General features: G+C 39.9%; 1 protein-coding gene across 2 annotated transcripts in view; it reads right to left on the bottom strand.

Moving 5' to 3' along the window:
* LOC122550431 (protein diaphanous homolog 3-like) overlaps nt 1–24,566 on the bottom strand; it is a 577,944-nt gene that overhangs the window by 496,736 nt on the left and 56,642 nt on the right. For both annotated transcript variants that reach the window (XM_043691160.1, XM_043691161.1), the window contains exons 2-3: nt 13,872–13,904; nt 1,464–1,640 (exon numbers count right to left, since the gene is read on the bottom strand). In XM_043691160.1, the coding sequence (XP_043547095.1) occupies nt 1,464–1,640; nt 13,872–13,904 (210 nt within the window). The remainder of the gene's footprint in view (nt 1–1,463; nt 1,641–13,871; nt 13,905–24,566) is intronic.

Below are 24,566 nucleotides of genomic sequence, written 5' to 3'. Positions count from 1 at the left end.
TCGAACTCAGCACTGCCTTCCTAACCTGCAATCTTCTTCCTGACCTCTCCGCCCCCACCTCCACTCCGGCCTATCACCCTCACCTTGACCTCCCTCCACCTATCGCATTTCCAACGCCCCTCCCCCAAGTCCCTCCTCCCTACCTTTTATCTTAGCCTGCTGGACACACTTTCCTCATTCCTGAAGAAGGGCTTATGCCCGAAACGTCGATTCTCCTGTTCCTTGGATGCTGCCTGACCTGCTGCGCTTTTCCAGCAACACATTTTCAGCTCTGATCTCCAGCATCTGCAGCCCTCACTTTCTCTATGAAGTTCACACTCAACTTTTCTTGAAAAACCGGCCCATAGTTGTCTGCTTGGAAAACTTCTGCCTTTGGCTGTAGATTGCTCTAAAACATGTAATAGATTTATCCAATTCATGACAAACACTGAAGCTGTAATTCATCATGGGTTCCATGTCTCAAACAATTAGCTAAGGAAATGCAAAGCAACTAAGTAACTTACTTAATATCATTGTAACTTGCCAAATTACTTTGATCTCTTCATTGTCTCTAGCATTGTCATCTTCACTCAAAAGCCACGGTATTCTTAAGGAGAAATTCAAACCTGACACTATCAGACAAATCTTTTAAGTGTGTAGATAACCAAAGGTATTGTCTGGAAGCTTCAATGCTTTATGGACAAGTTTCCTTACCTTTGCAATGATTTTGAACAATAGGGCAGAAATAAGAAATAAACCAATTTTCAAAAATATTTCAGGTAACCTATGTTTTTTTGCAAGACCAATAGCATTAGCAACATTAATCACACGCTCACCTTGTTCATGACACCCAAATACAAGTAAGTTAACCTCCAGATGAATAAGTGAGAGAATTGAAGTACATTGTTGTTGGTATATAATTCAGGTAAATTCGATATGGTATAAACCACTTATTGTCAAAAACCAGAGAATTCAGCTAGATTCATAACTTGCAGTGAATGTCAAATTAAAATTTAAATATTCCAAGTGCAAACAAACCCTCCAGACAGTGACATACAATCTTCACAGAATTTGTTTTTGCAATGTCAGCAATGAAAACAATTCGAGTGTGGTTTATAACACACGCATAGAGCTTTAAATCACAAAGTTCGCTGTATAGTGCGGTATGCACGTGTTACTTTTACACTTGTTCAAGGACTGAGGGCATACATTGCATGCTCAGAAACAGTATTTCAATCAAAATGAAAGTTCTTTTTCATTAAGGTGATCAATTTATGATTCATATTAGAACGTAAAAGGTTTTCAGGGTGTGCTTTAAATGGAAGCAACCAAATCACTGAATTTAAAGAGACACAGGCATTACTTTCCTCAACAAGCTCACATGCAATTCTAAAAATACCTAATATTTTCTCATCTTGTTCAAAGGAATTAAACAAATAAAACTATACTGTGCAAGCAGTAGTCCTTATTGCAAAAACAATTACCATCATCTTTTCAAAGAGTGAAATAACGTCCTTCTCTGGGAGCTGCTTTGAAGGATATTCATATTCTGCTGATTGTGCAGGCCAGCCGCGATTCAAGAGATGTGCTTGTCTGACACGTGGAAGAGCTGGTCTGCCCCGTTTGCTGCCTGGAACTCGGATACTGGCAAATCTGTCAAACTGCAAGACATTTTTCAGAAAATCAGGTATTTACAACCAGCTGTCTTTGTACATTTAAATAATTAGACACAAAACTTCAGACTAATAAGTAGGCATATCTGTATCAGGTCCAAGAAATACAAACGTTATGAGCTGTATACAGTTAGAAGAGTATGGCTCTAGAATCTTCCACTTTGACTACTGACTCCTTGAAGTCTCATGGCATCATATCAAACATGGAAAATAATTCAGGCTACCATCCTGCCTCAACTGATTAATCAGCTCTCCTCCCTGTTAAATACTACTTAGAAAAAACATCTGAGAGTAGCACGGGCACATAACATACTATGAGTAGGGGACTATCATGAAGAATGGCAGTGTTAAATCACCACTGTCCAAAAATCAGAAGGGCATAATTGAAACACTGATCCTGTTTGGTGAGAGAATCAACAAACGGGAAAACATACTTGATTACATTGTCACCAATCCATTGTTAAAGATGCAGTATTTGTCGAGCAACCATCCCAAAACACTATGAAGACAAAGTCCTGTCTTGGCGTAGAAGATACCTCCAGCAAGTCATGGCAGCAATACAATTGTGCTGAATTGGGTGGATTCAGATCATATCCAAAAACTTGACATCCATGAGTCAATTACAATGGCTCATCTTTGTAATCTCTAACCTCACATTTTGGCATATCATTCACTCTACCATTACCATAATCTCAAGGGATAAACGATGGTTACATGAGAAATGTAGGGTAGTACGGTGAGCAACGTATGAATAATGCTTAAAACCCAACCCAACAAAGCTACAACAAAGGAGTTCATGCCTGGTAACAACGGAATCAGCACACATTGCACAGTACAAAACAAACCAAAATGAATCAAATCAATCAGATCAAAGCTCTCCTTTCCATCCACAAAAGATCCTGAATTGTCATGAGGAGTTAAATAATGAACCAGGATAAAGTATGACGATACTATGACTTTAAGAGGTATATTTTGTCCTGGGTTTTTGGAAGAGATTTTGAGACAGAGGCCAGAGATGTTTATTCGAAGCCAATGAAGTAAACAGCTTGTGAGGCCTTGAAGTCCGTTTTAAAGTTGGAACAATAGAAGCCACATGAATAGGTGGTGTCAGGTTCCCACAGGTGGGGCATTTAGTTTAATTTTCAGTAGTTTTTGGGGTTTTGAGGCTGTTATACATCTCTCCCTTCTGAAGTAAAACCCTTGAATTCTCTCCCTCTGCCAGAATTTTCTCTTGATGTTATTTCCTCCTGGACTGGAGAATCATTACATGTGAGACAATCTATTTTACTCAATTTGCCTTTGCCAAAGTTGTGTTTATGGGATGTTACCAAATTTGAATAGTTACTGTTTAGTTAAATAATCTATTATTCTGTTACGCTTTTCCAATAGAGTTCAAATTATACCAACTTGTCTTCACTTGTTTGTATTCTAACTGTAGGGTTAGAATAAAGTGTGTTTACTTAAAGCCAAGTAGTGTAACCAACCAAATTATATCTGGACTACAGCGCCTTACACTTGCCTTTAAATAAGATAGAAGTTAGGATTAGGCTACTTTCTTGATATTTTTGAAGGGGGTTTGGTCTAGTCTATGGCAAGAGGCTCCATAGACATTCTATCCTCAATGTCAAGGGAGCTCAGAACATCAATGCAAAAATACCTGACGATGCTAGTAAACGCTTCAGTCTGAAATACTGAGCACCTGATTCACTTGGCCTCTCCGTCAGCCTCACAATCACAGACACAAGTCTTCAAGCAATTAAACCTATGCTAAATAATATTAAAACATGGCTATGCGTATTGGAAAAAGCTAAGAAAATGGGTCCTGTCAGTCAGAGATTTTATGTAGGCATGGGGTGTGGGCATTACTGGATCAGTCACCATTTATTGCCCATCTCTAATTGCCTTGGAGAAGCTGCTGCTGAGCTGCCTTCTTGAATTGCTGCAGTGAATGGAATATACAGACAACTACAGTGCAGTTTGGAAATGAGTCACAAATTAGAAAATGATATTGAAGGAACATCAATATAATTCCAAGTCAGAATGGTTTGTGGCTTGGAGGGGGAATTGCAGGTAGTAGTTTACATGTGTTTCTGCTGCTTTTGCACTTTGAGGTGGTGGAAGTCATGCATTTGAAACTAGTGTCGGAAAAACCTTGCTTAGTACCTGCAGTGCACCTTGTAGAGACACACACGTTTGCTACCATGCATGCATGTTGAAGAGAATGACTATTGAAGGGAGTGAATAGATTGCCAATCAAACTTGCTGCTTTGCCACAAATGCAGTTGAATTCCTTGACCTGGTCTTGTAACCACGGTATTTACCATTTCATTGATCCAGTTCAGTTTCTGGTCAATAGTAATTCCAGGATGTTGACAGTGGATGAAGCGGCAATGCGCAGCAGTGGGCGGCACAGTGGTTAGCACTGCTGCCTCACAGCGCCAGAGACCCGGGTTCAATTCCCGCCTCAGGCGACTGACTGTGTGGAGTTTGCACGTTCTCCCAGCGTCTGTGTGGGTTTCCTCCGGGTGCTCCGGTTTCCTCCCACAGTCCAAAGATGTGCAGGTCAGGTGAATTGGCCATGCTAAATTGCCCATAGTGTTAGGTAGGAGTTAAATGTAGGGGTATGGGTGGGTTGCGCTTCGGCGGGTCGGTGTGGACTTGTTGGGCCAAAGGGCCTGTTTCCACACTGTAAGTAATCTAATCTAATCTAATCATGCTAATGCCTTTGAAAATCAAGGACCAGTGGTTCAACTCTCTATTGTTTCTCAATGTTGTAACAACTAGAACAGGTTGGCTAGTTCTAGACCACAAGTCTACATTACTATTGCTGGAATGTTATCAGGGCCCATAGTCTTTCCAGTATCCACCGTCTTTAGCCATTTCTTAAAGTTACGTCAAGGTTTTTTATTCATTTGTGGGATGTGGGCATCACTAGCTGGCCAGCATTTATTGCCCATCTCTAGTTGCCCTCGAGAAGTGGTGATGAGCTGCCTTCTTGAACCGCTATAGTCCACCTGCTGTGGGTTGACCTACAGTGCCATTAGGAAGGGAATTCCAGGATTTTGACCCAATGACAGTGAAGGAACACTGATATAACTCCAAGTCAGCATGGTGAGTGACTTGGAGGGGAACTTGAAGATAGTGGTGTTCCTATATATCTGCTGCCCTTATCCTTCTCGTTGGAAGTGGTCGTGGGTTTGGAAGGTACGATCTGAGTATCTTTGGTGAATTTCTGTAATGCACCTTGTAGGTAGTACACACTAGTGCTACTGAACGCTATTTGTCGATGGAGTGGATATAGTGAAAATCAAGTGGGCTGTTTTGTCCTGGATGGTGTCAAGCTTCTTGAGTGTTATTGGAGCTGCAGCCATCCAGGCAAACAGGCAGTTTTCCATCACACTCCTGACTTGTGTCTTTTAATGGTGGACAGCCTTTGAGTCAAGAGGTACATTACTCGCTGCAGTATTCCCAGTTTCTGACCTGCTCTTGTAGCCACTGTGTTTATGTGGTAAGTCTAGTTGAGATTCTGGCCAATAATAACTCCCAGGATGTTGATAGAGAGGGACTCAGTGATGGTAACACTGTTGAACGGGAAGGGGTGGTAGTTAGATTGGCTCTTACTGGTCATGGTCACAGCCCGGCATTTGTGTGACACAAATGTTACTTGCCACTTGTCAGCCCAAGCCTGGATATTGTCCAGATCTTGTTGCATTTGAACATGGACTGATTGAGTGATTTGAGTGGTTTGAAGACTGGCATTTGTTTTGCTGGGGTCCTCAGGAGGCTAGGATGGATCACCTATCTAACGCTTCTAAGTGCTTCTGCCTTACCTTTTGCACTGACATGCTAGTTTACTCATTCGTGGAGGGTGAGTATCTATGGAACTTCCACCTCTTGCTAGTTGTTTAACTGACCACCACCATTCAGGTCTGGATGAGGCAGGTTTGCAGAGCTTAGATCTGATTAGTTGAGTGTTGGATCTCTTTGCCCTGTTTATTGAATGCTGCTTCAGCATATAGTGCAGAAGATTCAAGCTCCAAAACCAGTATAAACTCCACGCAGTATTTGTGGGGGATTTTGATCTTCACTCTGAGTAAATTAATTTTTTGCAATAGTAAGTTGGAGCATGAGTTCATAGAAAATAAATAAATTGCTTGAGATAAAGTATGTCGTATTCACCACTGTAACTGTATTTCTGCTCTGACTATCCTCCCTTCACAGTATCTCATTAACATATTGACTTGAAACATATATTCTGATATTTTAATCTCACCTGGAGCATTCACTACATAACTGACATCATTGGCTTAATAAGGTCCATTGAATCTCACATTAAATGGCTACCCAGAGACAGATGGCAATATCTATACCTTGTCCCAGGAACAAATTTCCAAGCTCTGGCTATTGATTTCACTCTAATTTTCATTGTTTGCCGAGAACATGTCAACTGATTTTTGGCCAATTATGTTTTGACTAGTTTTTCTCTGAAATGTGATGTATAGATCAGAAGTGCAGTGTCTGAACTTAAGTTAAAAGGTAAGTTATGAACTTTAGAGGTGCTCTCATCTCATGCCCTCTTAAGAGTTCAAAACAATTACATAGAACATTACAGCGCAGTACAGGCTCTTCGGCCCTCGATGTTGCGCCGCCCTGTCATACTAATCTGAAGCCCATTCTACCTACACTATTCCATGTACGTCCATTTGCCTGTCCAATGACGACTTAAATGCACTTAAACTTGGCGAATCTACTACCAATGCAGGCAAAGCATTCCATATCCTTACTACTCCCTGAGTAAAGAAACTACCTCTGACATCAGTCTTATACCTATCTCCCCTCACTTTAAAGTTGTGTCCCCTTGTGTTTGCTGTCCCCATACTTGGAAATCTAACCCTCTGATTATCTTGTATGTCTCTATTAAGTCACCTCTCAACCTTCTTCTCTCTAACGAGAACAGCCTCAAGGCCCTCAGCCTTTCCTCGTAAGACAATCCTTCCATACCAGGCAACATCCTCATAAATCTCCTCTGCACCCTTTCCAAAGCTTCCACATCCTTCTTTTAATGCGGTGACCAGAATTGTACACAATACTCCAAGTGTGGCCGTATCAGACCTTTTACAGCTGCAGCATAATCTCCTGGTTCCGGAACTCAATCCCTTTATTAATAAAAGCCAAAACACTGTTTGCCGTCTTAACCTGTCTATGGACCTGTCAACCTGGGTGGCAACTTTCAGGGATCTGTGTACATGGACACCGAGATCTCTGCTCATCTGCACTCCCAGGAATCCTACCATTAGCCCAGTACTTTGCATTCCGATTACTCCGGCCAAAGTGTATCACCTCACATTTGTCCACATTAAACTCCATTTGCCACCTCTCAGCCCAGCTCTGCATCCTATCTATGTCTCTCTGCAACCTACTACGTCCTTCGTCACTATCCACAACTCCACCAACCTTAGTGCCGTCCGCAAATTTACTAACCCACCCTTCTAAGCCCTCATTCAGGTCATTTATAAAAATGACGAACAGCAGTGGACCCAACACCAACCCTTGTGGTACGCCGCTAGTAACGTGACACCAAGATGAACATGTTCCATCAACTACAACCCTCTGTTTTCTTTCAGCAAGCCATTTACTGATCCAAACTGCTGTGTCTCTCCCACAATTCCATTCCTCCGCATTTTGTATAATAGCCTACTGTGGGGAACCTTATCGAACGCCTTGCTGAAATCCATATACACCGCATCAACCAGTTTACTCTCATCTACTTGTTTGGGCACTTTGTTTAAAACTCAATAAGATTTGTGAGGCATGACCTACCCTTCACAAAACCGTGCTGACTGTCCCTGATCAGATTATTCTTTTCTAGATGGCTATAAATCCTATCTCTTATAACCTTTTCCAACACTTTACCAACAACTGAAATGAGACTCACTGGTCTGTAATTACCAGGGTTGTCTCTACTACCCTTTTTGAACAAGGGAACCATATTTGCTATCCTCCAGTCCTCAGGCACTATTCATGTAGACAATGATGATTTGAAGATCAATGGCAAAGACTCGGCAATCTCTTCCCTTGCTTCCCAAAGGATCCTAGGATAGATCCCATCCGGCCCAGGGGACTTGTCTATTTTCACACTCTGCAGTATTTCTAATACCTCTTCCTCGTGAACCTCAATCTCTTCTAGTCTAGATGCAAGTATCTCTGTATCTTCCTCGCCAACATTTTCATTTTCTATAGTGAACACTGTTGAAAAGTATTTATTTGGCGCTTCCCCTATCTCCTCTGACTCCACACACAACTTCCCACTATTATCCTTGATTGGCCCTAATTTAACTCTGGTCATTCTTTTATTCCTGACATACCTATGGAAAGCCTTAGGGTTTACCCTGACCCTATCCGCCAACAACTTCTCATGTCCCCTCCTGGCTCTTCTGATCTCTCTTTTTAGGTCTTTCCTGACTTCCTTGTAACCCTCAAGCGCCCTAACTGAGTTTTCACATTTTGTCCTAAGCCTTCTTCTTCTTCTTCTTGACCAGGGATTCCACTTCCTTAGTAAACCACAGCTCACGCATTCTATATCTTCCTCCATGGCTGACAGGTACATACTTAACTAGGACACACAGGAGCTTTTCCTTGAATAAGCTCCACATTTTTAATGTGCTCATCCCCTGCAGTTTCCTTCCCCATTCTACGCTTCCTAAATCTTTCCTAATTGCATCATAATTTCCCTTCCCCCTGCTGTAACTCTTGCTCTGTGGAGTACACCTATCCCTTTCCATCACTAAAGTAAACCTGACAGAATTGTGATCGCTGTCTCCAAAGTGCTCACCTACTTCCAAATCTAACACCTGGCCAGGCTCGTTACCCAGTACTAAATCTAAAGTGGCTTCTCCCCTTGTAGGTCTGTCTACATACTGTGTCAGGAAGCCCTCCTCCACACACTGGACAAAAACTGACCCATCTATAGTACTCATACTGTAGTCAATATTTGGATAGTTGAAGTCCCCCATGACAACTACCCTGCCTCTCTCACTCCTATCGAGAATCATCTTTGCTATCCTTTCCTCTACATTTCTGGGACTATTCGGACACCTATAGAAAACTCCCAGCATGGTGACTTCTCCTTTCCTGCTTCTAACCTCAGCCCATACTACCTCAGTTGACGAGGCCCCAAACATCCTTTCTACAACTGTAATATTGTCCCTGATCAACAATGCCATACCTCCCCCTCTTTTACCATTTTCTCTGTTCTTACTGAAACATCTGAATCCTGGAACCTGCAACAGCCATTCCTGTCCCTGTTCTATCCATGTCTCCATAATGGCCACAACATCGAAGTTCCAGGTACCAACCCACACTGCCAGTTCACCCACTTTATTTCGGATGCTCCTCTTTTCAAGTACACACACTTCAAACCAGGTTCTCGCTTGCCAGTGTCAGATACTTGATTTGGGAATTCCCCACTCTCATCCTCTTATGTACCTGTCCTACAATTTTGGTTCCCATCCCCCTGCTGTATTAGTTTAAATCCACCTTAATAGCTTTAGTGAATTTCCCACCCAGGATATTGGTACCCCTCTGATTTAGATGAAGACCATCTTGTTTGTAGAGGCCCCACCTACCCCAGAAAGAGCTCCAATTATCCAAAAACCTGAAATCCTCCCTCCTGCACCATCCCTGTAGCCACATGTTCAACTCCTTTCTCTCCCTACTCCTCACCTCACTAGCATGTGGCCTGGGCAGCAAACCAGAGAAAACAACTCTGTTTGTCCTAGCTCTAAGCTTCCATCCTAGCTCCCTGAATTTCTGCCTCAAGTCCCCATCTCTCTTGCAACCTATGTCGTTGGTGCCAATGTGGACCATTGGGGTTGCTCTCCCTCCCCCCGAAGGATCCTAAAAACACGATCAGAGACATCACAGACCCTGGCACCCGGGAGGCAACACACCAACCTTGAGTCTCTCTCGTCCCCAAATGAATCCTGTGGACTCATCCTGGCATCCTTAATGGTAAAATTCCACTTCAAATTCTGAGGACAACCTTGATGAAAATTCTGGTTGTAAACTCTGATATCATCTTCCTAAAGCACATTCAGATTGTGGATGATAAACTGAAGACGCAAATTGCTTTACTCCCAAACCATTCATTATTTTCCCAATATTTGAGAAAAACGTTTTTACCTTTATCTGATTAAATTTCTTAGGGTATTCCTTACGTTATTCAAAAGGAAATAATTTTTCCATTACCAATTTTGTCATTTTTTTTCCCCAAAGGCACTGCTTCAAGAAATGCATCAGGGAGGGTTAAAGTTACCTGGATTATCTTCACCAAAATGCAGTTACACCTCTTGGAGAAGGCCTTCTTAATTAGAGTCATAAAGATGTACAGCACGGAAACAGACCTTAAGGTCCAACTTGTCCATGCTGACCAGATATCCTAAATTAATCTAGTCCCATTTGTCAGCACTTGGCCCATATCTCTCTAAACTCTTCCTATTCATATACCCATCCAGATGCCTTTTAAATGTTGTAATTGTACCAGCCTCTACAACATTTTCTTGATAATGTGTATAGGGATAAGCAGGCAGGGAAAGAGTTAAGTTCTGAGTGAAACAAGAGGTTCAGCTGAGCATGATTCAGATTACATAAGAACTTGCAGTTAACAATGGGGTGCTGGAGGCAAGGTAATGGGTTAACAAGGTGGAAGAGCATTCATTATGTAGAGCCGTTTAACAAAATCAAAATCAGAATCATTCAGTATGTAACATCAGTTAACAAGGTGAGAAGTATTCATTATGTGAGGCCAGTTCAGGTTTAGAACATTCTTTGTGGAACAGCAGATGGCTTAATCTTCACTGTTGATGCTCGCTGATTGTAATGGTCACCCAATCAACATGTATGTTGCCTTATCTGGATGCTCCTCCCTGTAAAATGACTACATAATTCAATCAGAAACTGCTATTCCACATGGGTGATCATTCTCTCTCCCTCCTGGGCCCAGAATAAAGATGGAGGAGGTAAAAGTACTCTTTGTATCTGAGCGCTTTGCTTCGAGTGAGGAAGGGAAACTGGATGACACTCTGGCAGCTCATTCCATACACATACCAACCTCTGCATGAATAGGTTGTCCCTTAGGTCCCTTTTAAATCCATCCCCTCTCTCCCTAAACCTAATCTGTGCTCAAGGACAGGAGAGTATGACCACAACTGAGGAAGATAAATGGGCTTGAGAAAGCAGAGGCACAGAGCCTCTTCCATACAAATGTCCAACCCATTTGAAGTTCCTTAAGCTTGTTTATATCAGAGAGGGGATTGAAGTGTGGATCAGCTTACTGACTATGGCCTAGACAGTGGATTGAGCAAAAAGAACTGCGATACAGAGAGGATATTGTAGCTTGAGATTGTGATGATACTATGGCTTTAAGAGGTCTATTTCGTCCTGGATTTTTTTACAAAGAAAGCTTGAGACAGAGGTTGAGAACAGCCTGTTCGAAAGCCAATAAAGTAAACAGCTTGTGAGGCCTTGATTTTTTTCTTAAAGTTGGAAAATTAGAAGCAGCTTGAATGTGTGAGATCAAGCTCCCAGAGAACCAGGATTTTTTTTAGTTTTAGCCTTCACTTGCAGTTGAAGTAAGAATGCGTATGAGCAGGTGGGGAAAGAATTAAGTTTTGAGTTTTATGAAACAAGAGGTTCAGCTGAACATGACTCAGGTCAGATAAGAAGTTGCAGTTAACAATGGGGTGCTGGAGGCAAGGGTAATGGGTAAACAAGGTGGGAAAAATATTCATTATGTGGAGCCATTTACAAAATTGGAAGCATTCAGTATGTAAGGTCAGATAACAAGGGGAAAAGAATGCATTATGTGAAGCCAGATAACAAGGTTAAGAACATTCATTGTATAACAGCAGAAGGCTTAATCTCTACTATTGACACTCATTGATTGTTACAGTCACCCCATTCAATATGTAGGTTGCCTAATTTGGATGCTCCTCCCTTAAATAACGATATATTTCATTAAGAACCTGCTATTTGAGAGGAGAGAGAGAACTCATGTCTCTGTGCACATGGGCGATCATTCTCTTTCCCTACAGGAGGTAGGATTAAAGATGAAGGAGGTAAAACTATACTGTGTCTCTCAGTGGGTTTGCTTCCACAGAGGTGGGAACGGGAAGACAATAGAAGCTGGATGTGGAACCCCTTATTTGTCTCTCTTTTACAGCTAAAAGCTGGGGTTCGCTTCCTGTGAGAATTGCATGTGAGACAATCTATTTTACTGAATTTGCCTACACTAAGGATGGTGTTTATGAGATGTTATATATTGGAACAGTTAATTAGTAGTAGTTAATATATAGTATTTTGTTAAGCATTTTGATAGTTATAATTAAGCCAATTTGTTTATTTTGATTTTATCCACATTTTAATTATGGTGTAGGAATAAAGTGTGTTTTCTTTCAAGCCTGGTAATTTGACCAACCAAATTGCATCCAGAACACAATCCCTTCTGCTCAGCTTTAAAATATGAAGAAGTTAGAGTCTAGACTATTTTTTAATATATTTTGAGTCCAGACAGGTGCACTCCCTGAATAGTTTCAGCATTCAGTACATTTCTCTGGACTGGAAAGAAACTTGCAGTAATGTGGAGAAGATCTAGTTCTCATAGGCTATATAGCAAGCAACCTCACAGACAGGACAAAGGAGGAGATTCTGCATTATCAATATGAGAAGCTAGGTACAAAATTGAGAAGCAGAACTTCAAAGATCATAATCACTGTATTATTACCTAAACATTCGCCAAACTGGCAAAATGCAAATCAGATTAGAGAGATAATTGTACAGCTCAAAGCCTGTTTTGGAACAAGTGGTTTCTACTTCATGGGGAATTGGGACCAATATTGGGCGAAATGTATACCATACCATAGTATCATCTCCAGCTGAACAATACAGGGATCAGATTCCTTGTGATCTGCGTAGAAGGGGAAGTAGAAGGTCTTTCAATGAAATAGTGTGGTGCAATTGCATTTGTTTTATGCCTCAATCTATTCGATCTAATTCAGCTATTATAACATTTGCAGCTTATTATCTGGAATTTACATTTATGCAAGCTACTTCAATTTGACTGTGGCATTGATTCAATTAATGTTTGTAAGCTCTGGTTAACATTTAAATTATGACTTGTCATAGTTAAAACTGTCATGGCATTTTCATTAAAATAAAGTTCATAACACTGATTAGTGGGCCACAACAAGCTGGATAGACCTAAAGAGACAACCACAGAAATTTACAATTTTTTTTCTTCTTGGTTTCAAACCAACTCTAAGATACTGTCAAAGGTGGGTCTTCTTTTAGAATCAAGACCCTCATGCTGAATACTCTGGGAGAGTTCACAGAAAATCATTTGAGACAAAGCAGCCATGTTTCAGATGAACTTTAAAATTGTACTTTTTCATCCCAAAAGTTCCTTGGAATGAGAGGGATGGGTAAAATATTTGTGCCTTTCCTGGTACTCAGGGCAGGAATTGAAAGAGATACACTGAAAATAGACCCGAAATCCCAGCACAGATCAGTCCCTGCAGAAAACTTTGTAATCCCTTCACTGATGCAGGTACTTACACAACAGTATCACTGGCCACAATTCTGAACTGTTAGGGGCAAAATAAAAGTTTCACTTCTAAGAAAAACAGATGGAATCGAATAGTGCAAATTTATTAGAATAAATAAATGCATGTGCCTGACACTTAAATCTTTGTTCTTATATACAGCATGAAAATGGAGGAAATCATGGGTAATTGTTATTTACAAAATGTCTCAATACTGGCTGATCATAGTGATCAAAGTCAGTGTCGCAGAGAATGTCCAAATATGAAGAATATCATTTGTAAGGAATTTAGACCAACAGTTTCACAAACATTTTTGTCTACAGTGTTAGTTTATTGGTCACTAGATATTATTTATGACATGTTGCAAATGCAGTATCCAACCTGGATATTGCTGCCATCTGCAGGACTGACAAAGAGGGACCTTTAATCTTAATTACATCCTAAACAAAATGTTTATGCAAATTACTTAATTATTCTAAGAGAATTGATTGACTTAAATATCTGTTGACAAAACAAATATTAATCCAACATTAACAGACAATTAATTAATGAGCTGCAGTACTAAATTACGGCTCTGTAAAATCAAAACATAAGGATGCTAAATATACATAAATATTCTCACCATATCATCTGTCAATGTTTTAATATTCAAGTTCTGCAAAAAGAGAAAAAAACTATTACTACTTAATACTTATTCACAATACAATGTTGTTTCGCACAAATAATTGCTTGCTCAAGAAATATAACAAATATGACACAATTAACTTTTCAAGGTTTGCTGGTTTTGAAACCAACCTATTGTTATTTTTTTTAACATTCAAAAGATGAGACAATTGGACATTAATCACAGCAGTAATGAAGAAAACAATGTAGATTGGTAACATTCGAGACACGATGTTGTAATTCAGATTAAAACTCCAGTAATCCACTATTTAACTCTTTCAGTTTGTACAGCTTTGTTGTTGATGGTCTAAGACCATAAGATCATAAGACATAGGAGCAGCATTAGGCCATTCAGCCTATCAATTCCTCTCCACGATTCGAGAATGACTGATATGTTTCTCAATCCCATTCTCCTGCCTTCTCCCCATAGCCCTTGATTCCCTACCAATCAAGACCTATCTCGGTCTTAAATACACGCAATGACTTGGTCTCCACAGCCCTCTGGGGCAATAAGTTCCATAGATTAGCCATCCTCTCGCTGAAGAAATTCTTCTTCGTCTCATTTCTAAAGAGTTGTTACTTCACCCTGAGCGTATGCCCTCCTAGTCTCTCCTACTGGTTGAAACATCCATGTCCACTCATTTCAATCCTCAGTATTCTGCAAGTTACAGATCCGTCCTCATTCTCCTAAACTCCAAGTGCAGACACAGAGTCCTCAACCACTCCTCGTATGTCAAGCCCATCATTCCCAGGATCACTCTTGTATATCCTCTCTGCAACCCCTCCAAAGTCAACACATCCTTCCTTAATTATGAGACCCAGAACTGCTTGCAATGTTCCAAATGCATCTGACCAGAGCATTATATAACCTCAGCATTACATTTTCGTTCTACTATTTTCCTGAAGATAAACTTTACCTTTGTTGACCTCCTCTTAATCTTTAGGAATATCAGGGGTTAATTACATCAGTTGGTTGGATGACTCGTTTGCAATGCAAAGCAATGCCAACAGTGTGGGCTCAATTCCCGCGTTGGCGGAGGTTACCATGAAAGACTTTCCTTCTTAAACTCATAGTTCATAGTTGTGAAGGCTTTTAACAGGATAAACTTAAGTCAGGATCAGCAGCCCAGTACAAGACCAAGAATGAACAAGAGATCGCCTGTAAAATAAATCTGGGGAGATAGTAATGCAGAAGAGGGAAATAGCAGAGGAGTTAAACAGATATTTTGCATCAATCTTCATAGTGGACAATACTTCGAACATTCCATTAATACCAAAGAATATGGGGGAAGAATTAAGTACCATCACCAATACTAGAGAAGTAGTACTAGACAAATTAATGAGGCTTAAATCAGATATTTGCACTGGCCCTGATGGCTTGCATCCTTGGATCCTAAAAGAGGTAGCAACAGAGATAGTGAATAAGACTATAAGACCAGAAGAAATAGGAACAGAAGTAGGCCATTCGGCCCCTTGCGCCCACTCCACCATTCAACAGGATCATGGCTATCCAATACTCCTCACGTCCACTTTGCTGTTCTTTCTCCATTACCCTTGATTCCCTAACTGATCAAGAATTTATCAAGGTCAGCTTTAAATATATACAAGGACTCTTCCTCCTCAGCTCTCTGTAGCAAGGAGTTCCAAAGGTTCTCAACTCTGAGAAGAAATTCCTCTCAGTCTGAAATTGTTGTCCTTTATTTTGAGACTACAGCCTTTAGTCCTAGATTCTCCCATGAGGGAAAACATCCTCTCAGAATTTGCCCTGTCAAGCCTCTTAAGAATCCTCTGTTTCAATGAGATCACCTCTCATTCTTCTAAATTCAAATGAATAGAGTCCCAATCTATTTAGCCTTTGCTCATAAGACAATCCCTCCATGCAGGGGGGGGGGGGGGGGTTCGTGGTAGTGAACCTTCTCTGAAACTACCTCCAATAAAGTATCTTTTCTTAAATAAGGGACCAAACTGCTCACAGTACTCCAGATTGGTCTCACCAGCACCTTGTATACTTGCAGTAAGACTTCCTTACTCTTATACTCCAACCCCCTTGCGACTCAACACTCCATTAATTTTCCTGATTACCTGCTGGACCTGTGTAGTAGCTCTCTATAGTTCATGTACAAGTACCTCCAAGCCCCTTTGTATTGCAGCTTTCTGCATGTTTTCTCCATTTAAAGAATTACTGCTATTACCTCCTTAATAATTGATTCTAATACTTTTCCAGCAATAGATATTAGGCTAATCAATCTATAGTTACCTTCTTTTTGTCTGACTTCCTTTATGAATAGGGTGTCACATCAGAGCTTTCCAATCCTCTGGCAGTTCAGCAGAATCAGAGGATTTTTGGAAAATTACAACCAATGCATCCACTATCTCTATAGCTATCTCTTTTAGGATCCTTGGATTTCCTTGGCAGAGACAGCTACAGGGACAAAGTCCTTATGTATATTGAACACTGAGGTAGATAGATTCTTAATCAGTAAGTAAATTAAGGGGTATGGGGAAAGGACAGGGAAGTGGATGTGAGGTGAGTTTGATCATCCGTGATTGTATTGAATGGTGGAACAGGCTCAAAGGGCCGAACAGTCTAATCCTGTTCCTATTTCTTATCATTCTATGATCAAAGACAAGTTGTGAGGATGACACTAAGACTTTGCAGAAAGATATGGACAAGTTAGAATGTATTTGAAAAAGGTGAGGTTATACATTCTCACAGGAAGAATGGGAGAACTGAATGTTATTTAAATGGAGCAAAACTGGAGAAATCTATAACACAGATTTGGGAGTCCTCACGCATAAGTCACAAAAAGCCAGACTACTTGTTCAGCAGGTAAGGCAGAATGCAAATGAAAGTTGGTCGCAATTTCAAAGGGAATAGAATATTAAAATAGGGATACCTTGCTAAAACTTCATAAGGCACTAATTAGAACATGCCTGGAAGACTGTGAATAGTTTTGATCTCTTTATCTAAGGAAAGATATACTCGCATCGAAGGCAGCCTAGGGAAGGTTCACTGAGTTTATGCCAGGTATGATGGGATTTTCCTATGAGGTGAGGTTGAGCAGGTTGAGCTTGTATTCATTGGTGTTTAGACGGAGGGGCACCTTTGTGAAATGTAGAAGATTCTTCAGAAATTTGGCAGGTTTTCTCTACTTGTTGGAGAGTCAGGTGTCATATCTCACTGGAGTATAGCACTGGGAAATCAAGCCCCTATATTTCTAAAATCATCAAAAAAGTTCAAGTTTTTAAAATAAACTTCTGTAAAAACTTTATCTTCTTATTTTTGCATCTTTAAAAACTGTGGATTGCAATGAGGAAGAACTGTTTTTAAAAACAGGAATTTACTAAGGTGACTGCATGATATCATAGCAAGGAATTTGATACTTATGGTACTGTGCTTTGTGGCTGAGTTCCCTCAAAGTGCAGATGATCAAGAGTTGTTTACAAGTGAAGTTGTCAGCTAACTGAACAGGTTGGAACTGGAAACATGTCACAGATACACAGGCACAGAGAGGAAAACACAGAAGTGTGTGCAATTGTTCTCTCCAGGAGCAGCTGCCTGTTCTCTGCAGTAAAACCTCAGTTTAAATTTGAAGAAAACTAGTTACTGATATGACATTTAGATTTCAAGCCAGCATAAAGCTACATTATACAATTATCAAAAGTTTAATACATAAAGCCATAACACATAGGAACAGAAATAGACCATTCAGCCCATTGAATCTAGGTTGCCATTTGATGAAATCATAGCTGATTTGATCATCCTTAACATGACTTACTTTCCTTTTCCATAATGTTTGCTTTCCTTTCTTATTAAAAATCTCTCTATCGCAGCCCTGAATATACTTAATGGCAGAACCTCAACAGCCCTTTGTGGTATAGAAATCCACAGATTCACTACCCTCTCAGAGAGAAAATTCCTCCTCTTTTCTCATTTCTCATCTAAAATTTCATGATATATGATAAATAGTGATTTCTTCTTTAAGGACAGAAACCTAGTCCATGCTTTCTATTAAACTGGATCTGAAAAGAGACAGTTTGAGGATTTTGTGTTGCGTACCATATGGTTACATACCATAAATAAAGTCTTGCTATTCCTGGAATCATACTAAATGTTAAAATTTTTCTTAAGGTATGCATAGCACCCTAATTTCCATAACATTTAGACCAAGGTTGATAGAAAGAACAAACCTGGTTTCTGTACTAAAGTAAATAGTCCATAGCTATAGGTAAACAGGTATAAGCCTTTGGTGTAAAACAGTCCTAACTAAAATTCTAATCCTTCACAAACTCCATCTTTTACATACATACATGCATATACAAACAACCAAACAAATAAGTAAGTAAATAAGGAAAACATATTATCTATACAAGTAGAAACAACTGGAAAACCAGTTCAGTAGCCTTTCTTCTCGATACTGATATTCAGACACTACTTCTGCAGTTTGCCATATCGCAAGTGTTCGGTTATCTTTCTCTGGAAATTTTCACTGGTTTGTAAGAAGTACAGAGTGACTGATTTACTTGAAAAATACCTGTCAAATCAAAAATCATAGCTGTCAATATCTGCGGGAAAGGTAACTGGTTTTCTTCAAATTTAAACTGATATTTAAACAGTGATTGTGTGGAGTTTGCACATTCTCCCAGTGTCTGCATGGGTTTCCTCCAAGCGCTCCAGTTTCCTCTCTTAGGTTAGGTGGATTTGCCATGCTAAATTGCCTATAGTGTCCAAGGATGTATTGGCTAGGTGGATTAACCATGCAAGGTGGAGGGTTGCAAGGATACAGTGAGATGCTCTTCGGAGGTTTGTTGTGGACTGGTTAGGCTGAATAGTCTGTTTCCACACTGTAGAGATTCTATTGAAGCAGGATCGAGACAGGTGAACTCTAATCATGGCCTCTCAAACCTTCTTGGACATGGGAGTGTGTGTGACCAAAGCTGTAGATGATAGCAACGTCACATTTTTCAGAAAAAGGAGGAAGAAATCTTGGAACTTTAAGCAAGTCAGTCTAATATCATGAGTGGTAAAATTATCAGAGACCTTTGTTAAGAACATGATTGTCACTGGAGAGGTGTGAGTTAATAAGGGGTCATTGGCTTGAATTAAAGCTTGAATAAAAGTGCCGAGTTGTGGGGAAAGAATGGGACATTGGACAAGCTCAATCAATCTTCCAGAAAATTGACATGCACTCAATGGGCTGGATGGTCTCCTTCTCTGCCACACTATTCTTTCATTACAGAACTGAAAACAACTACATGTGAACATGTATCTCAGCAGGTGAACACATGGGAGTACACATTATATTCATATATAATAATTTTCTATTTCATTTTAAAACTCCTACAACCAAACTATATAAAAATGTAAGCCTCAAACACAAAGACATGGAAACTGTGCAGCCAAGGACTTCACAGTTGTTTATTTGTGAAAATATATCTTCACTAAAGGCACTCCTAGTCAGCAAATTCACCAACAACACCCCAAAAGACATTTTTTCCAGTCCAAGTAAATGCCATGTGCACATATAATGAAATTATGCATCATTAACAAAGCCTACTGCATGATGCTGAAGGACAGTTACCTTTCTTTCTTATAAAACCTGTTGAACAACAGACAGAATCTGACCGTAGATCCAACAGCAGACTTCAATCTCCTCCATCAACCATGCTCACTAAGTCTAAAGATCCTTTTGTCCAAAATCTCAGAAACCAGTTTTTATTTTATATCTAGAAGTGCTCTGAAACTGAATGTTTCTTTCATCCTTCTGCAAATTGCCCATGGATATTTTTCATCTATTAATCACCGTCAATGTTTCTAACTGAACAATTTAGGTGCAAATTATTGCCCTATTAAGGGCAATAGAAACCCCTTTCTCACATTTCCACTCCGCATATACCAAAGTGCACACCTCAGCAATCTTCTTTCAGCTTTCACAAGCCACTTAAGGCTGCATTTCTAAATTGAAACTTTATTGCTGGAACAGCACAGCAGGTCAGGCAGCATCCAGGGAACAGGAGATTCGACGTTTCGGGCACAGGCCCTTCTTCATTTCTAAAGCCCCTGAGTCAGGACACCCTCAAGGCACTAAGACCTTCACATTCCTCTCAATTCATGCTCCCTGACCTTCCGCCTTGCATTTGCTCACCTTACAATCCTATTCTAGGATACCATACTTGTAGAGGCTCTCAATCCTCCTTTCCAATACTTCAAATCTAACACAAATCCCAATTAGTTAGTACTCTTGGTGCTGTCAATGTACTAAACGGTATGAATGACAACAATCCAGATCTATTGTAGAAGACAAAGGTCATCAACAGTGTGATCAAGCATGCAAACATACAATCAAAATATTTAGATGGAGTAGGCCATTTGGCCCCTCTGGCCTGCTTTACTATCTGATAAGATTATCGTTGATTGTGGTTTCAGCCATGTATTTTTGCCTTTAATAACCACTGATTCCCTTGTTAATCAAGAATCTATTCACCTCTGGAGAACAGAATGACAAAATTCATCACTATCTAAAAGATAACAAATTCTCCTTATCTCGGTATTAAATCTATTCTGAAAATCTGTCCTGGGTTCTAGTCTTTCTCACAAAGGAAACGGCTTTTCAGCATCCATCCAGTCAAGTCTTCTCAGGATTTTATGTGCTTCAATCAGATTAAGTTTCATTCTCACAACTCTAATGGATACAGAGGCAGTCTATCTAAACATTACTTATAAGATAATCCATTCCCATCTAAAATATCATTAAAGTCAACCTTCTCTGAACTGTTTCTAAAACATTGTCTTAATTGAGGAGACTAAGACAGCAAATAATATTCCAGGTATGGCCTCACTAAAGCTCAATGCATTCTTCACAACTTACTTCGGCATCATTACATTTAGCAACCACAGTCCCTTCATCCATGTCAATTGTATAACTTGTAAATAAAAGAGGTCCCAAAACCGATCCCTATTGTACATCATTTATCACATCCTGCTCGCACACAAATGGTAAATTTCTGTCCATCTTCTGGTTATTAGTCAGCTCATACTCTATCATGCTGATGTTATGCTTTAAACCACAAGCACTTATATTTCATAGTAACCTTTGTTGCACTTTGTCAAATGCCTTCTAAAAATTGAACCACAGTGCATCCCCATAATCTACATTACTTGTTATTTCCCAAAAAACTGTAACAAATTAGTAATAGTCTTCTTTTTCACAAATCCATGTTCATTCTGATAACTGATTTTAAATTTTCCAAGCATCCAGCTATAACCTCCTCAATAATAGATTCCAAGTTATCCCTAAAATATTAGACTCATCAGTCTATTGTTTCCTTCTTTCTGTTTCTCTACTTCCTTGAATAGAAGAATCAAATTTGTTGATTTCCGATCTGATAGGGTACTTTCAGAATCTACAGAAGTTTGGAACCAAAGCATCAACTATCTCAACATCAACTTCTTTTAGTACCCTAGGATCAAGTCCACCAGGACATGGAGACTTATTAAATTATAATTTAAATAATTTTCTCAACAACTTTTCATGGTGTTTTAAAGTTCCTCACTCCTTTTCACGTTCTAATTCACAATTCTTTCTGGGATGTCATTTGCATTTTCTTCAGACAGACTTAAAATATAAGTACAATTCAACTAATATTTCCTTTCTTCCATTATTAATACATCAGCTCAATCTCTAAATGACCAATGTTCACTTTTCTTATTCTTTTCATTTTAGATACCAATAGAAACTCATTGTTTTTACATTCCCAACAAGCTTTCTCTCATGTGCTAACTTTCCCTTTCTTGCTAAATTTTAAGTCATTCATTGCTGCTTTTTAACTTGTGTCTAATCTTCTGAATTGCCACTAATCCGGAAGAATTAAATGTTCTACCTTTCAAAATAATGCTATCACTTGCCTTTAATTGCCAGTTACCCTTCCTTTGGCGTATTTCTTCATCGCTGGAATGCATCTTTTGTAAGTATTCTGAAGTATCTGCTCAAATGCTTGTCATAGTATCTCTATCAGCATTTCCTTCAATTTAATTTCAGAGTTCACTTCAGCCAGCTATCTCTTCATGCTCTCAAAATTGCCTTTAAACAAATTTAAAACACTACTCTGAAACCCACTCTTCTTTTACTCCAACTCAATTCAAAATTATGGGATCATTAGATTAAATTAGATTACTTACAGTGTGGAAACAGGCCCTTCGGCCCAACAAGTCCATACCGACCCGCCGAAGCGTAACCCACCAGACATTCTCCTAACACTACGGGCAATTTAGCATGGCCAATTCACCTAACCTGCACATTTTTGGATTGTGGAAGGAAACCGGAGCATCCAGAGAAAACCCACGCAGACACGGGAAGAATGTGCAAACTCCACACAGAGAGTCGCCTGAGGCGGGAATTGAACCCGGGTCTCTGGCGCTGTGAGGCAGCAGTGCTAACCACTGTGCCACACTGCCGCCCACTACTACCTAGAGGGAGGCTGCATTGTTCAGTCATGAATCAATCATGTCTCATTTCACTTAATGAAATCTAATGCTCTACAGCCTGCTTTCTGGTTAACTAGAACATGGTGCTCTAAAAAACTATCCTGAAAACACGGTTTGAACGCATCATCCCGGGTACACTTGCCATTCAATTCATCCAATCCACTTGTAGATTAAAATCATTCATCACTGTTGCTATACCTTTCTCATAAGCCCTATTATTTCTTCCTGCATACTTCATCCTAGTGTGGTTGCTGTCAGAGGAACCATACACCATTCCCACAACTGATGCCTTACTTTCATTATTTCACACCATTACCCAAATTTCCTGCGCATCCTGATCTCCAGAATTTAGATAAACTCTCTCTATTGTATCATTAACATTCTTAATTAACAGGGCTACCCTTTTACTTTTCCTGACATTTTGTCCTTCCTACATGTCATGCGCTCTTCAATATTCATGTCTAGTCTTTGACATCATGTAACCATGTCTCTGATACCAATTACCAAATCGTACATAATTATTTGCACAAGTCCATTTATCTATTTTGTTCTAAGTGCTATTTGCATTCAAATAGAGCATGTGGTTTTGTTTTTCCATATTTCTATAATCACTCATCCGGTCTGCTGTTGCACTCCAAGGTTTGTACACTCTGTCCTTTCCTGTCATAGTCAGATCGCTATTTTACTTATTGTTACTTTGCTGTCATGCTAGGAAGACATACTTTTGAATTGTGGGAAACTGGAATATGGTGATTTTGAGAGAGATAAAAGGTGAGTTTTGTGGCCCTTAATAGCAGGATGAAAATGTTTTGAAGAAGCTTTGAATCGATGCCATTCATTGCCTAGCAACAACCTCAGGGATCAAATTGCTGTGTCTTTCACATAGACCTGGATGTGCGAGTTGTTGGAGAAGCATGAAAAGAAAGCAGCCTTCTCACTCAATCAATAAGAAACAAACCTAAAAGCAATACCAACTGAAAACTATGAAGTAATTTGAAATTAGGAAGGTTTCAAATATCAGAACCACTAAATTTTGTCCATCTGAATCTAAAATCTACCTGAAGATCTTACATCATTCTGAACTGTCAGCAACTTGATCCTATTATCAGGGAACTGAACGAACTGCGGGAGGTCAAATCAGTCCATCTGTTCTCTTGATTGAAATGGGTATTCAGACATTTTTTGCCTATGTTATCTTTGGCGAGCTATGTTATCTTGACTTGTCTGCATACAAATGTAGTGTTTGGGATAAAGTGGATATAGTTCATGGAGTCATAGTCATAGAATTGTACAGCATGAAAACAGACACTTCAGTCCAACTTGCCCATGCCGATCAGATATCCAAACCTAATCTAGTCCCTTTTGCCAGCACTTGGCCCATATCCCTCCAAACCCTTCCAATTCATAAACCCATCCAGATGCCTTTCAAACATTGTAATTGTACCAGCCTCCACCACTTCCTCTGGCAGCTCATTCCATACACGCACTACCCTCTGTGTGAAAAAGTTGCCCACAAGATCCCTTTTAAAACTTTCCCCTCTCACCTTAAACCTAATCCCTCTAGTTTTGGACTCCCTCACCCCAGGGAAAATATCTTGTCTATTTATCCTATCCATGCCCCTCATGATTTTATAAATCTCTATCAGGTTACCCCTCAGCCTCCAATGCTCCAGGGAAAACAGCCCCAGTCTCTTCAGCCTCTCCCTTTAGCTCAAACTTCCAACCCCGGCAACATCCTTGTAAATCTTTTCCTGAATCCTTTCAAGTTTCAAAACATCCTTCCGACAGGAGTGAGTCTAGAATTGCACTCAATATTCCAGTTCAGTTCTGCATCAGTTCAGTTCTGCACAATGGTCAGTTTTACCACTTATTAGAAACAAATATTCGTTAGATAAGACATTTTTGATTCTAATGAGGTAACCTGGAGAACATATCTTCTATTCCAGAAAACAGGAGAAAGTGAGGTCGGCAGATGCTGGAGATCAGAGCTGAAAAATGTGTTGCTGGAAAAGCGCAGTAAGTCAGGCAGCATCCAAGGAGCAGGAGAATTGACGTTTCGGGCATAAGCCCTTCTTCAGGAATGAGGAGGGTGTGCCAAGCAGGCTAAAAGGTAGGGAGGAGGGACTTGGGGGAGGGATGTTGGGAAGGAGGAAGGAGGTTAAGGTGATG

The sequence above is a fragment of the Chiloscyllium plagiosum genome, chromosome 6, assembly GCF_004010195.1.
Source record: "Chiloscyllium plagiosum isolate BGI_BamShark_2017 chromosome 6, ASM401019v2, whole genome shotgun sequence".
NCBI classification, from domain to species: Eukaryota; Metazoa; Chordata; class Chondrichthyes; order Orectolobiformes; family Hemiscylliidae; genus Chiloscyllium; species Chiloscyllium plagiosum.
The sequence above is the reverse complement of the archived record's forward strand: the minus strand, read 5'-3'. Positions and strand labels throughout refer to the sequence as shown.